This window comes from Scardinius erythrophthalmus (genome assembly GCF_964197995.2).
Source record: "Scardinius erythrophthalmus genome assembly, chromosome: 23".
Lineage (NCBI taxonomy): Eukaryota > Metazoa > Chordata > Actinopteri > Cypriniformes > Leuciscidae > Scardinius > Scardinius erythrophthalmus.
In genome coordinates, this window is record NC_138243.1 from 19,860,542 (window position 1) to 19,875,063 (window position 14,522).

Here is a 14,522-nt window from a genome sequence, read left to right on the forward strand (position 1 = left end):
GAACGGATTTACACTCCGAAAACTCCGCAGATGAAGATGGTTGTGGCGTCCTGGAGGAGGTGTGTGGTGATGAGTCTCAGACTGCTGTTCCTTCTCCCCGCAGGTCTGCCTGTCCGCAGTCAAGGAGAATCCCAATCCGATAACAAACAGATGGACAATATCACCATCAGACAAGGAGAGACGCTCTTCCTCAGGTAGGCGTGATGTTATGCATTTATCATGCTGTCATGTTCCTGTGTCCTGAGTGGAAAGAGCAGCAGCACTGCCAAGTGTTTTGCATGTCCGTTCATTTTTATCGATTTAAAGAAAGAAAGAACTCATGTGGCTAGTAAGTAGCTTCAAAATGAGTTGTTATTGTGCTTGATATTCTAAGCTTTGGTGCTCACACTCTTGACTATTTCTACCCACTAGGCTACTTGAAAACTTATGTTGCACTAAATCTTTAATTAAATGCAATATACTGTAGTTCATTGCACTGTTTCAGCCACTTTGAATTTAATTACAGATGAAGAAAATTTAAGTTAAAACTTGGAAATCTCATAAAATTACAAGTGTGGCAAATTAAATGTATGAAAAAAATAATAATTCCAGAATAATGTGAACATTTTAACAGTTCACAGTACAATATCAGAAAATAGAATATCTTCTGCATGAAGCAGCCAAGAGTCAGAAGTATGCACTAAAGTTTTGACATTTCAATGGTATAAGAACATTGAATATTAGCCATTTTATACTGTATTCAAATGTGGTGCATTACGTTATTTTAGGCCCAGTAGTTCCCAAGTAGCCTACTTTGCACTGTAGTCTATTAAAACTTCTAAAGGCATTGTTTATTATATAATTATTTTAAGCAGTTTGTGTGTATCCAACTAATTGTGCTGTGTGTGTGTGTGTGTGTGTGTGTGTGTGTGTGTGTGTGTGTGTGTGTGTGTGTGTGTGTGTGTGCGCCATAGCATAGCTTGTGGATAAAATTGTCCCCAAAGTGAGGTAAATGTGACAAAACCTCCCTTCGGGTATGACCTTAATTGGGAAAAAATATACATAGCTAAGTGTGTGTGTGTGTGTGTGTGTGTCTGGTTTTGCCTATATTGGGGGATAAAATGTTCCCACAGGATCATAAAACATGAATTCAGCTACATTGTGGGGACTAGCTAACACTTTCAGTGAGGAAAACAACTTAATGAATATTGCAAACAATGTCTTAGTGAAAATGTAAAAATTGAGAACGTTTTCTGTGAGGGTTTGGTTTAGAGTTAGGAGATGGATAGGGGAGACCGAGGAGTGTTTGTAACACGGTCAGCTGTAACACTGTCAGTTTAACAATTCAGAAAAGAGAGATGAAGTCATCAGTTACATACACTCCCATCACCTTTTTGTGCTCACAGGAGAAATGCATGTGACTGTGACCAACATTATAGATTTTATGAAAAAAAAAAAAAAAAGATTTTCAGAAAGGAAAGTAGCATTTATTTTTTAATCAAGGTATTTTAATCAAGGCATACCAATCATTGTATTATATAATGATTTGACTTAGCCTACATAAGCCTTAAGTAGCTGTTTGTCTAGTTTAATTTGATGTTTTGCATCCATGCTTACTTCAAACCCACATACTAAAAAGTTATGGCTGTTTGGGCTGGGGATAATTATAAGATTGATTCAAAATGTTACAACCAACCCCTTATAATGTGATAAAGCCTACTTTGCACTTTGTCTATTAAAACTTCTAAAGGCATTGTTTATAATTATTTTAAGCAGTTTGTGTGTATCCAACTAATTGTGCTGTTAAAATGTTACAACCAACCCCTTATAGACCTTATGCACCAGAGAAACAAGTGCGCAGCCATCTTAGATGTCTTAACAACAACCGACCGCGACCGGGAAGATTTTAAAACGAGCCGTTCATTCATAAATACGCAAGATCGCTGTGAAAATACAGACCGGAAGACAAAAGACAATGAGCACAGCGCTGAAAAGGGGCGAGCTACATAAGGTCTATAATGATTCCAGTAAGCTTCTGTTATGGCACAGTCACATGAGTTTTTTGCCAAAGAAAATTGAATATTAGCCATTTTATACTGTTTTCAAATGTAGTGCATTACCTTCTTTGAGGCCCAGTAGTTCCCAAGTACGCTGCACTTTGTTAGTCTATTAAAACTTCTAAAGGCATTGTTTATTATATAAATAATTATTTTAAGCAGTTTGTGTGTAACCACCTAATTATGTGTGTGTACATAATTTGTGGATAAAATTGTCTCTCAAAGTTGCATAAATGTGACATAACCTCCCTTTGGGTATGTCTTTAATTGGAAAAATATATACATAGCTTAGAAAATGTGCATGTGGTGTGTGTTTGTTACGCATCTAGAGATTTATTTGTTTTCATTGTAGTTTATGCACGTCATCTTATCAGATAAAAACATTACATACACACATACTAGGGCTGTAACAATATATTGTCACAATATAGCGCAATACAAAAATGCAACAATATGTATCGTGGATAGTGACAATATGTATTGCCTATAATTCACCCAAAATAAAAATTACTGTGTGAGAAAAAAATTAAGTTTACAGAGTTTTAGTGTCAGTACTACATTAAACTACTATATATAATGTTGAATATAATGTATAAAATGCAATGGTAGAAATATTTGTGGGTCCTGATAATGCCTTACCATTAAAAAGTGGCGTACATTATTTTAAACAGATCTAGTAGTGACAGAGTGCAAGCATATTCATGTAAAATAATTCTGTATTTTCAGCTTCAGAATCATGAATATTTTTATTCTGGTCTCACCATCGTCCTGTGCATTGGTTTATCAGCACCAAGCCTATTAATTTCAACCCCTAATGTAATACCATTTAGCATTTTTATCAACAGTACATTTTTTGATTGCCTTTTACCATATGTCTTGGAGTATCGCAATAATATCGTATCGTGAGTTCAGTATCGTGGTATGTATCGAATCGTGACATGAGGGTATCATTACACCCCTAACACATACACTTTTTTGTGCACATTTTTTGAATTTAAATGCATCTTGGCGTTTGTGGTGTCACTAAAATTCACATAAAAGGTTGATAGCAACATAGTTAGTGACTGAATGTGACCGGAATATAGTACACTACATGAACACTCACACAAACACACACAGCAGTATGCTAAATTTAAAGTCCTAAAGGAAATACAATTGTTTTTTTTTGTCACTTTATCACTTTATTCAAAAGTTATTAGGCCTACTCTTTGTTCTTCAATAAAGTTTTTGTTGTTACGATCTATCCCCAGCTAGTGTTACAACTCACCCAAGTAGTGGGGTAGGTTGTAACAACAGAACTCTTTGCATTTGACATTAACTCACATTATCTGTGATTGTGTAGTACGTTCAAGTGAGTTTTATTTGTAGTAGACACGTGCCATGTATCAAAGTTTGAGAGATCTAGCACAAACAACCACTGAGTTACTGATGCTCAAACAAAAAGTGTTCCTACCATCCCTGGTCTCCCCCTATTATCATTAGTTCAGAATAAACAATATAGCCTAAGTCAATGGAAAGTCCCCACAGTGACAGAAAAACAAATGTGTATGAGTTTGGGTGCTTGTGTTGCAAAAGTTACACACAAAAATAGCCAGGCTAGATATTTTGGTCACAATTGTTTGGAATCTTCATGTCTTAATGTAGGGACATGTACTAGTAGCCTAACCTTTAGGATATTCTCATGACTAACAGGATTACACCCACTTTAATAAAGCTTAACCTCTGTGCAGGGATAAAAAACAAAAAACAAAAAAAAAAACTTAGTAGTGGAGATCACTGATTGACAATATTTATATGCAAAGTGTCTGGCTGTTTTTAAACAGTATTAAACATTTATAGCCATGTAGTCACCAGTGTATGATAAAGTTGGAGAAATGCATTTGAAGCATGGGAAAACAGATTTCCCATGAGAAAGAGATTGTTATGGGAATAACAATCTCTGTTGCACGCAGTGAAGACATGCTTTACTTCATTTTGTCTATTGGGAATAGTACTTATACAGGCCTAAAACACGCCTAAAACACTGTAAATATGCGACTACTATATAGCCAAGATGACAACAACAAACAAAACTGGTTCACTCGTACACAGTACATCACAATAAGGAAGAAAACACTATCAAAACTTCCTTTTCATGGCAACTTAAAATAAAATGAATTTGCAGGCCATGACTTTAGGGAAAAAATATTAAAAGACTATTTTCAGACTGCTGCTCTAGAAAGAAAGTAGAAATAAAAATAAAAAAGCCCCATTATTATGTTTGCTACTGCCCAAAGCTGCTGTTGTGATTGGTCAAGATATAAACTGCATGAATGAATGATATTTATTTGACAACAATGCATTAAAACCTCTGACATTACACACATTTTTTCTGAATTATACGTTTTCTAAATGTTCTAAATGTGTTGCTTTTAGTTCATTTTAGCAGTTCATTGTTTAGTGAGTTGAAACTAATCCTGGGTATTCTATTCAAAATAATATTTGATAAAAATGTTTCTTGCAATTGACACTTACAGCTTGCTGTATTTGAGTGTTTAATCAAGTTTGCCCACATTTATATGTAGGCATATCTTAAATTTATATAAGCATATCTTAAATTTCACCAAAGTTATAAACATTGTACAAAGGGTGCAGCAGTTTCACTGATACATTGCCATTGTGACAGCTAAACAGTTTACAGTTATCGGTGTCACCAAACCTTGCCGCCCAAGGTGATGTTTTCAGTCATATTTCCCCCTCAGGTGAACATTAGCAGAAAACTAACTCTGTCAGTTCCAAATTAGTCTTAGGACAAAACATAACAAGGTTATTACATTAAAAATAAGATTCATTGCATAAGTCCACAATTGCGTGGGCTAAATTAAAGCCCTCTTACGGAAATATGTGACAAAAATTGAGGGAGTTTGAGGGCAGTGAGTGGGTGTTGAAGTGCCGCACTGTCTGGAGAGGATTATGGAATATGGCAATTTATTTGCTGGAAGACAACGAGGAGAATGGTTAGCCTGTGGTTTAAAAGGTGAAATTGATGAGCTACAGAAATACAAAAAGAAAAAGCACAAGTAAAAATGAAAATAAACAGACGCTCATTAACAAATGTGCAAACAAGAAAAAGTGATCACAAGAATAAACTACAGTTCAGAGATGAAAGGTCATTGAGGTTTTAAGATGGTTTAAGCAATTAAAAGAAGACAAGATAACACAACAGAAGCATTAAGTTCACTAGCGGTGTGAGTCTTGCTATGCTAGCTTTAGATTTGCAGTGAGTAAAGCCAGTTTTCCCTTGTTATTTGTGATTGCCATGTTTGAAAATCTGTTAGGAAAAGGACTAGGAAGACAATATCTTCCCTGATAAATGCCTGTTTTGTTTGTTGCAAAAATATAAATGAACTGTATCATATAAAAACAACTACCTACCTAGGGTATAAACCAACAATAGAAACACAAGCCAAACATGTCGAACTTAATGAATTTCCACACGCTGCTTTCTAGCTCTATCTCTGTGGTTGAAGTTGCAATTCATTTTCTCACTTTGCTATTTTAAAACTAAGTACTGTAGATATGTAGAGCCAACATCAAGAACCCAGATTGGTTTATATTAAAAAATTAGACTTAACCCTTTGACACGTACAATCACACATATGATTAGAACGTTCATTGCATGATCAACTGCTACATTCAAATCTGATTCTGTGCTTTGGCTGGGGCTGAGCCAGGGATGGACTCACCCAGTGCTTGTCATATTTCACAAATGTACTGTGTTTTCAACATAATGAGCATGTTTACACACTGATACACTGATATGAAAATCAGAAATTAGCTCATTGAAATAACCTGTTGTATCGGTTTATATGCAAACCAAAACCCAGAAACTCAAGTAAACCGAGTTTACAAGACTTATACATAAGAACTAGAAAAAAGAAAAGAAAAAAAAGGTTTGTAAAATGCACACTGATGTCTATGGAATTGGCAATAATAATCCATTGAGACATCAATTGATGCTGTTTTATTCACTCCAGATACACATTGTGTACAGTAGGTTACTATAAAGTTTCCTCTATTCTTCTCTTAGTTCACCAGTCACTTACTTTCATGTCTTTCAGGCAAAGTGGTTGAATATAGGCTACGTGTTGTAAATCCGACAGCTCTGGCCATTGTAGATCAACTAACATGATCATTATAAATATGTTTAGCCTAACTGACAAAATACATTTACTTACTAATATTGGAGAATCAGAACATCAGATTTTTCACTATATGGGTGAATATTTTGAATAAGAAGGAAAAATTAAAGAAAACTGATACATCAGTCATACAACACTATTGTGGCTGTAATGTGTCATGTGACAAGCTTTAGGCCTACACGTTGCCATGTAAATACTGTGATACATTAAAAATAACGGTCGCCTTAAAAATCTCATGCCGGGGGCTCAGTTAGAATAATTTAAACTTACGAGCGAAAGGGTTATTTAATTCTGGCCCTTGGTGTTTTAATATAATCACCAGGTTCTGTTGTTTTAGAGTGTATTGGACAGAGGCAGCACTCACCGCTTCACTTGTGGTGGCTTGTGATTTATTGGCGTGCTGCTTGTATAGCTTGTTAATACCACCGAGAGCTGGTACGCTGGCCTTGTGCTACTTGTTGAAGCTCGGAGCAGCCAATTTCCTCTCTCCCAGCATTTTCACTCTCAATACATAACAAAAAAACATCTCTGAGATTTACCTCAGCATTTTATTGGGTGCTTAAACAGCATGAAAACATTCACACCACCATCTCATGGCGGTTCTCGGAGAACACTGCTCTCATGTTTGCAGGAGGAGTGGTCCTGACTGAGTCTTTTGTGATAAAATCTTCCAGTCTGTCTGTCTGTTGTTGACACCTGATATATCTGCTGTCGTTATCTCCAGCCTCCCAAATGCTGGTGGATAGAAGCAAATCCCTGCAATTTCCGAAGAGTCCACCAGGTTTAACCTGCATATCAATCCAATATTCTCTCGCTCTGTGTGGAAGTGTGTGTATTTGGACTGCATTATTTGGTCAAACAATCATATTCTGAATTATGTTCATGCAATTTAAAATGGGATATGATAAACATTTATAACCCAATTTTGCTGTTGTTTGTGGGTATTTATACTTGATTTCTTAGTGTTTTTACTGATTGGATAATGACCCAACCATGAAAAAAACAAGTGTAAATGCCCTACATTAAGCATTTTTGAAGTACAGTATAACTCTGTTATCAGTGTTTGACTTGTTACTTGTTAAAAATTTAATTTATTACTCATTTCTCCTTTTAAAAGTTATATTATTATATAGTTAGGCTATATATTATAACTAACGAGTTTATGGTCACTGGATGTGGTTTTTCTGAGGTAAATGTGACATAGCATTGTTTACAAACTGATTTACTGACGTCTTTCCACGGTTCAAACACTGATTGAGCGATTCCATGTCAACATGATACGGATTTTGATAAATTGTACTCTACCTTTTAACATACTTTCAGATGCTCATTCATGTTTATTTCACGTGGTAACTGGTATTATTAAGGCGGAAGAGAAGATCATGTCCACGTTGCTGCTTATCTAGAGCTGATCTGCACCAGGGCGATCTCACACCACAGCGCCAAAACGGTATTTATGTTTTTGAATTTCGTAAGAAAATTATTATTCTTTCTGAAGACTTTGTATCATATCAATAGTAACAAAGCACAAAGATTATTGCGATTTATTGGATTGGATGCGCGATACAATGTTACATTCATTCATCAACTGAAAACAGGATGACTAATCGATTCTTGGGATTTAAGAATCGATATCGGTTCGTAAAAATGAGAATTAAAATCGAGAAATCAATATTTTTTTTTACCCAGCCCTACAAGCCATGTAATGCCAGAGTAAAGCAATGCCACAACTTACATTTGACAATGGTGTTCTTATCTTTTCTCCCGACAAAATCAAAGTAATGGCAATATTTACAGCCGCTGAATGTATAGCTTTTCCACGGTTATTCAACTGGTTCAACTAGCAATCCAATGATCGAAATGCATGAAGCCCTACATAGAACTAGAAAATTGTCACAAGATTGCCAGTTACTTTTTCCAAATAGAAAGCCACTACAGAATGAACCATTGCGTGTCTCTAAGCAACACACAGCAGCTTTGTTCAGGAATGAATCAGTGTTCTTAAACGAAATGGTTCAGTGAATTATTCAGTGACTCATTCATAAAGACATTACTGGTTTTGTTCCTGAATGGAGCAGCTTGTTTGAATGAAATGTTTGAATGAATGACTCGATGACTCAGTCATTTGTCACCACCGCATCAATGTAACTTTTGCTTAAAAATATCACCCATCACCACTGCACAGCAACTTGATGTTTGTTATTCTTTCTCTTTTATTGCATCACTTTTCCCTTAAGGCGGGCGTACACGGTGCGAGTTCGGACCAGGATCGGACACTCGGGAGGTCGTGAGATATTGCACACGTTGCGAGTCAGTTTAACTGATAATCGCGTCAATGCAGCTGGTACACGGCACGACTGTCCTGCACGAATTTTATCCCGAGCCGGCAGCAATCACGTGAGCTTTCGCGCTAAACACAGAGACCGTCAATGTTGCATGCAGGCAAAGCTTCAGATAGAAAAAAAATGACAGAAATGTGTGTGCAAATGATTTGTTGTAAAGCAGAGAACAGTAGCCATTCAACATAAAAACTAGAGAGAGAGAGAGAGAGAATTATTATTTTTATTTAATTATTTTTATTTAATATTATTATTATTATTTTCTGTAGTACAATGTTCAAAATAATTTTCTATGCTGTTTTGATGCTTTGGCAATACAATTGTATTTTTGTCATGCCAATAAAGCTTTATTGAATTGAACAGAATTGAATTGAGAGAAGTGTGTGTGTGTGTGTGTGTGTGTGTGTGTGTGTGTGTGTGTGTGTGTGTGTGTGTGTGTGTGTGTGTGTGTGTGTGAGAGTGTGAGAGAGGGAGAGAGACAGTGTATGCGCACGCTGTATGGTTGCTGCCACTGAGGTATAGCCCCACGTGGTTGTGTATAATTTGGAAATAGGGGACAGCTGGTGAAAATCGGGCCGACTCCCCGAATTTTTTAAACATGTTTAAAGATGATCGGGAGGTCGGGGAGGTGCTCATAACGTGCTCGGCTCGGCGCGTAATTCCTCTCACACGCTGCGAGCCACGACCATGCGAGCATCACCGATTCCACTCGATTTGTCCCGAGTGAAAAAAATTATCTGCGAGCTCGTAAAAACAGCAAAAATCGCACCGTGTACGCCCGCCTTTACAGAGATTCTGTTGTACTAGTAATATATACTATATACTAATGACTTCTTCACAATGTTATTAGCAACTTTGTAGATCCTGAATAAAAGCTGTAATACAGTTTTGAATTGACATATATGTAACTCATCATCCATCATAAAAAATCTGTTGGACTTTGTTCATCAGCATAACTTCAGTTCCTGCCACTACTTTCCCCCACAAATCGCGGCTGTGATATCTAGCTATCACATATCCTGATTCTTGCAGTAAGCTCAAAGTTCTCTTGTATTAACTGAACTGTATTGAACGATCAGATATATTGAATATCTGCAGCAGAGACAGAGAAGAGAATTAACTGGAGAGGTTTGAATGGACTGCGGCTTTGGAAAAAAAAAAAGAAGCTTCTTGCTGATAAGATTGAGAGAGCGCTAATTTGATTTCACAGCGAGCTGCTCAACATTATCTGTCTAATTCCACTTTCCTTTACCTTACATCAACATTCTCTTGTCTCTCATTAAAGCCTAATAATTTGAGCCACCATCACAGGGCCAGACAGGAGCACGGGGTGCTGTCATAATGAATGACCATCCAGACAATTCAGAGACCCGGGATTAATCAGTGTTTTGATTACAGAATTAATTTGCAGTGCCAAAATGGCCCCGCTCTACTGTAGTTTGATTTATTTTTTTGGCTGAAAGGAGCTTGCATCCAGCCCCGGTAAGGGGATGAAAGACTAGACGCATCTGTTAGCGAGTGCATTAGCGACAGCTGTTTGTCACTTATTCTGGTTTGAGCCGCCATCAGGGCATAATGACATTGTGGCAGCTCTTTGGCCTGGCTACACACCAAATGGTCCAACACCTTGCTGTCTCTCAGACCCATTTCCTTTCACCAGACTCGTTAACCTTAGAGAGGACAGAGAGCGAGAGAAGGAGAAACAAAAACAAGGCGAATAGCACTGCGGATGTAATCACACTTGGCCTCGGTTTTTCCAATTTTTATTTGAAAAAAAAATCTGCCCTCAAACATCTCCATCGTCTTTTGCTCTGGCTTTTTTCTCCATAAATGTGGCCCAGATGATTAATTTAATGACCACAAAAGTAGCATTGTGATTTTTGAAAAATTGCATGTTTTCGACATCCATTATTTTCCAGAGATGGGCCGTCTGTGCAGTCAAAATATGTCAAATTACGCAACCTCAAAATTACGAACTCTGACAGAGAAACGAGACGGTCCATTCGCATTTGCTCAAGATTGAGCTCGGCCTACTTTTTTGTAAAGCTTCAGCAAATAGTAGGCCTAGATGTTGAAAAGTATGTATCAGTTCTCAGTCCCGAAAATGCTTGATGTGAACAGAAATGCTAAACCTGTAGGCCATAAGTTCATAGTTGTTTATCTAATTTTATGGTTCTAGAATTGCTATTTGCATTTTTTTTTAGCTTATTGACCCCACAAGTGTGAAGACATTCAGCATGTGATCACTTCTGCAATTTGCTGTCTCAATGCTGTTAATAACGTGTATATATTGACATTATATTGACTGTTGGCCATGATGACAAATCTCTGTTGACCAACCTCTACTTAGAAGTATAAAGAATGTATGCTGTTGTATCCCCCTGAGGACACTTGGTGCTGCATGATATCAGGGGTTTTCAAAATGGGGTCATGGGCCCTCCAGTGGGTGCTAGAGGGTCTGTGGAAAAGTTCAGAGACAAAAAATATGGTACAGAATGAAAAATAAAATAAAAAGTTAACATTTACTGAATTTGACATTCGGTGAGATTGAATTATGTTTCTCTTTAGGTTTATAGTAAAACTACTTTAATAGTGGGTATAATAAAAAAGATATGCTGTCAACTTAAGTTTACATGTAAAAATAAAATACAAAGTTAAAATTGACTGAATTTGACATTATTATTGTTTTTTAAAAGATTATTAATTTTTTTTTTTTTATCACTAGGTTTTTGATTCTCTTTAGGTTTACCCAATTACTCTAATAGTGGGCAGAAAAAAGAAATATAGTCACATTAAGCTTATATTTTCCAAAATTTTTCATTTTGCATTCAGTGCAATGACAATTTTATATCCACTTGTTGTTGTTAATATACACTATGTAACTTTTTGACCCTCTCCTTGTGGTTAAAAAATAAAACTGCATTCACTTTGCGGAAGAACATTGTTTTGGTTGTGCTTTGGCTCTGTGTGACACATAAAAATACAATATCCAAATATTATGTCATCTGAGCATGCATGTGCAATATTGTATGCTGTTGTTTTGACTAATGGACTAATCACTGATATTTTTTAATTAATTACGTTACAAAAGTTGTTATCATTACTATTGCCAGTCTGATTTGGTCAAATGCTGCATTTTTTTATAACTGATATTCAGGGCCAAAGAGAGGGATTATCCTACTTCTCATAAAACATTCACTAGGCTTAAGAGATATAGGCTAAGCAGTTTAGATGAAAGGATCTCAAGCTCACTAGCTGAAGCCGTTACTGTAGTTCTTCACCCATAGACACTGTACTTCCTTGAAAATAAATTCCAGCACAGCGCTACAACAACCATAATGAAATGAGCCTTCACAATGGATAATGTTTTTACAATGAACTCTGTTAGAGAGCTAAATATAGCAATTTATATGTTAAATAATAAACCTTACTTTACCTGAATAATAAAAACGCCATCTCCATGTTGCTTTTACATCTTTTCAAATCCCTCAGTTCCCGCCATCTCTGAAAGCTTTGAAAAGCCAAGCCAGTGTTGATTCTTGTTTTATTACGGGCTTAGTTGCGTTCTCTTTATGCCAACAGATTCTCCTCTCTTCAGCTTTTTAAAATGGATGATTTTACATGCTCTTTGTGACAACTAACCTATGACACTGGAAGAAGGGTTTACGATGTATTGACTTTAAATTTAGCTAATTTTAAACAAAAAAGAGCAGGGCTCGACATTAACGCTTGTCCGGGACAAGTGGAATTTTTGAAGGATCAAGTGAAAGAATTTTACTTGTTCCGACCGGATTAAAACATCCATAACAAAAATTAGCTAGGGAATCCCCAAAATGTGAGAATGATTCTGCATTTATTTAATGTAAGTGATGATTGATAGTAAATAATAATAATATTATATATAATGTACTACTGACGGTAACAAGGTTGCGCTGTTGAGGCTTGCATAGCCTCTCGAGGAGAAAATCTTAACAAATGAGATTAGTTTTTAAATTTATAACATATGATACAGTTAAGCAACATCACACGACCAAGAGTGCTGAATACCATCACGATTGAAAATGTGACACTGATTTCAAATGACAGTTCAATAAACAAGCAATTAATATTAAGTCACATACATTTTAGACACAATATTGACTATTTTCATTCTATTTCAGCAGCGAAAATAGTTCCAAACAAAGATCACAGCAAAACCGCAATGCATCTGAATGAATCAGCGTTTTGAAGGAATCGGTTGAGTCGAAGATTCAATGACCCATTCATAAACAAATGCCTCATTCCTGAATGAATCAGCTATTTGTACGAATGACTTGAACGAATGAACTCAATGAACTCACTCATTAAGACGGTTACCTACCGCCAACTACTTGTGGTTTAGTTTCTTGTTTAAAATGATCATTCTTTCCAACATTTCTTATATTCATAAAATATTTAAAACAATCTCATAACATTATTTAATGCAGTTATAATTTTTCAGTTTAAATTATTTAATTTGATTGGTTACAGCCCTGTAGTATCTTATTGTTCTAATTTAATTTATTGATCAAATTATGAATTAAATTTGAAATATGAAGCATACATTTAAAAAGATAAGGGAAAAATGCTCTTTATAAAACTTAAAATATAATAAATATGCAGATTTCAATGTCAAAGCTGACTGAACACCGTTTCCAACACACAAAAAAAAATCCAAATTTTTAGACTTGGACAAGTGAATGAGTGGTTTACTTGTCCGAGAAGCACATAAAAAGGCTTAATGTCCAGCCCTGTATAGTGTACATTTAATCTTTATAATATCACACTTACTATTTTTCTCACATAGTTTAAATGGGTTTGTACACATTCAATATATATATATATATATATATATATATATATATATATATATATATATATATATATATATATATATATATATATATATATATATATATATATATATATATATATCTGCATATATTTTTTAGTAAGGGGGTCATCATATTTGGGGGAAAACCCCTGACATATAAACTTCTTTCAGTTCTTTCCTTCAAGATCACACAATTCTAAATCACTTTTGCTCAATACTGAATTTAAGACGTTTATTTCATCCTCTTACTTTATTTAACAGAGAGAATAAAACACGTGCCAGCTCCTTTTGAGGAGCATTTCAAAACATGAACTTTACTTTAATAATTCAAATCCTTGACCAACATCAGACAGCATTACCCAGCACAGGTTTCCAGCACTTCATTCTTAAAATGCATCTCAGCAACAAAACACACTCCTAAGACTTGATATTTTGCCCACGCACACCTATTAGAAATTCCTGAATGTTGTTTGCAGTTTATTTTATCACCTGGGCCCAGAACTAAGCAGTTGATACCTGCATCCCCAGAGCTTGTGCTAGTGGGAGAGAGATGTAGGACTCAGCTTTTCAGCATGTCACTTTTTTCCTGGCGGTTTGCGTCAGCGTGGCGAGTGGTTCAGGGCTGGCTAGCGCATGTGTGTGTGGCGCTGCTCTGAACGTCTGGACCGCAGCCAAAAACTTTAGAGGTGGGAGACCAGTTTCACTGAATTAGGTGCTTAAAGGTCTAAACTCCGCCTCCGCTGAGCAAGGTGAACAAAATCAAGAGTGTGTGCATAAACACACACAAAACACATCTAAACATATGCAGTATGATCACGTAAACATGCAAATGAAGGAAAGGAAACGTACAGTCCCCAGTAACAAGGACTTAAGGGTTTTCTCTCACTGAGCATTTGATCGCATGCAACATTGTATAAAAACTGAGTAGGAGAAGGAAAGTAAATTGCCTCTTTGATTTTTTTTACAGCTCAGGACAGAGTTCATTAGTCATTAAAGAGAAAGCATTTATTTTTTCCGTTCAGGTTTCTGATTGAACGGCCAATCATTCACTCACTTGTACTCGTCTATTACATGTATAATCAATGTTATGTATAGATATAGACCATCATCATTT

The 14,522-nt window shown here is 36.0% G+C and overlaps 1 protein-coding gene across 6 annotated transcripts in view; it reads left to right on the forward strand.

The window, feature by feature from the left end:
* ntm (neurotrimin) overlaps positions 1-14,522 on the forward strand; it is a gene marked incomplete at its 5' end in the record, with an annotated part of 338,748 nt that overhangs the window by 229,769 nt on the left and 94,457 nt on the right. For 5 of the 6 annotated variants that reach the window (XM_081354266.1, XM_081354267.1, XM_081354269.1 and 2 more), the window contains one exon: positions 104-194. In XM_081354266.1, the coding sequence (XP_081210392.1) occupies positions 104-194 (91 nt within the window). Of the gene's footprint in view, positions 1-30; positions 195-14,522 lie in introns of those variants that run through there. The other variant, XM_081354265.1, reaches the window with a different exon arrangement.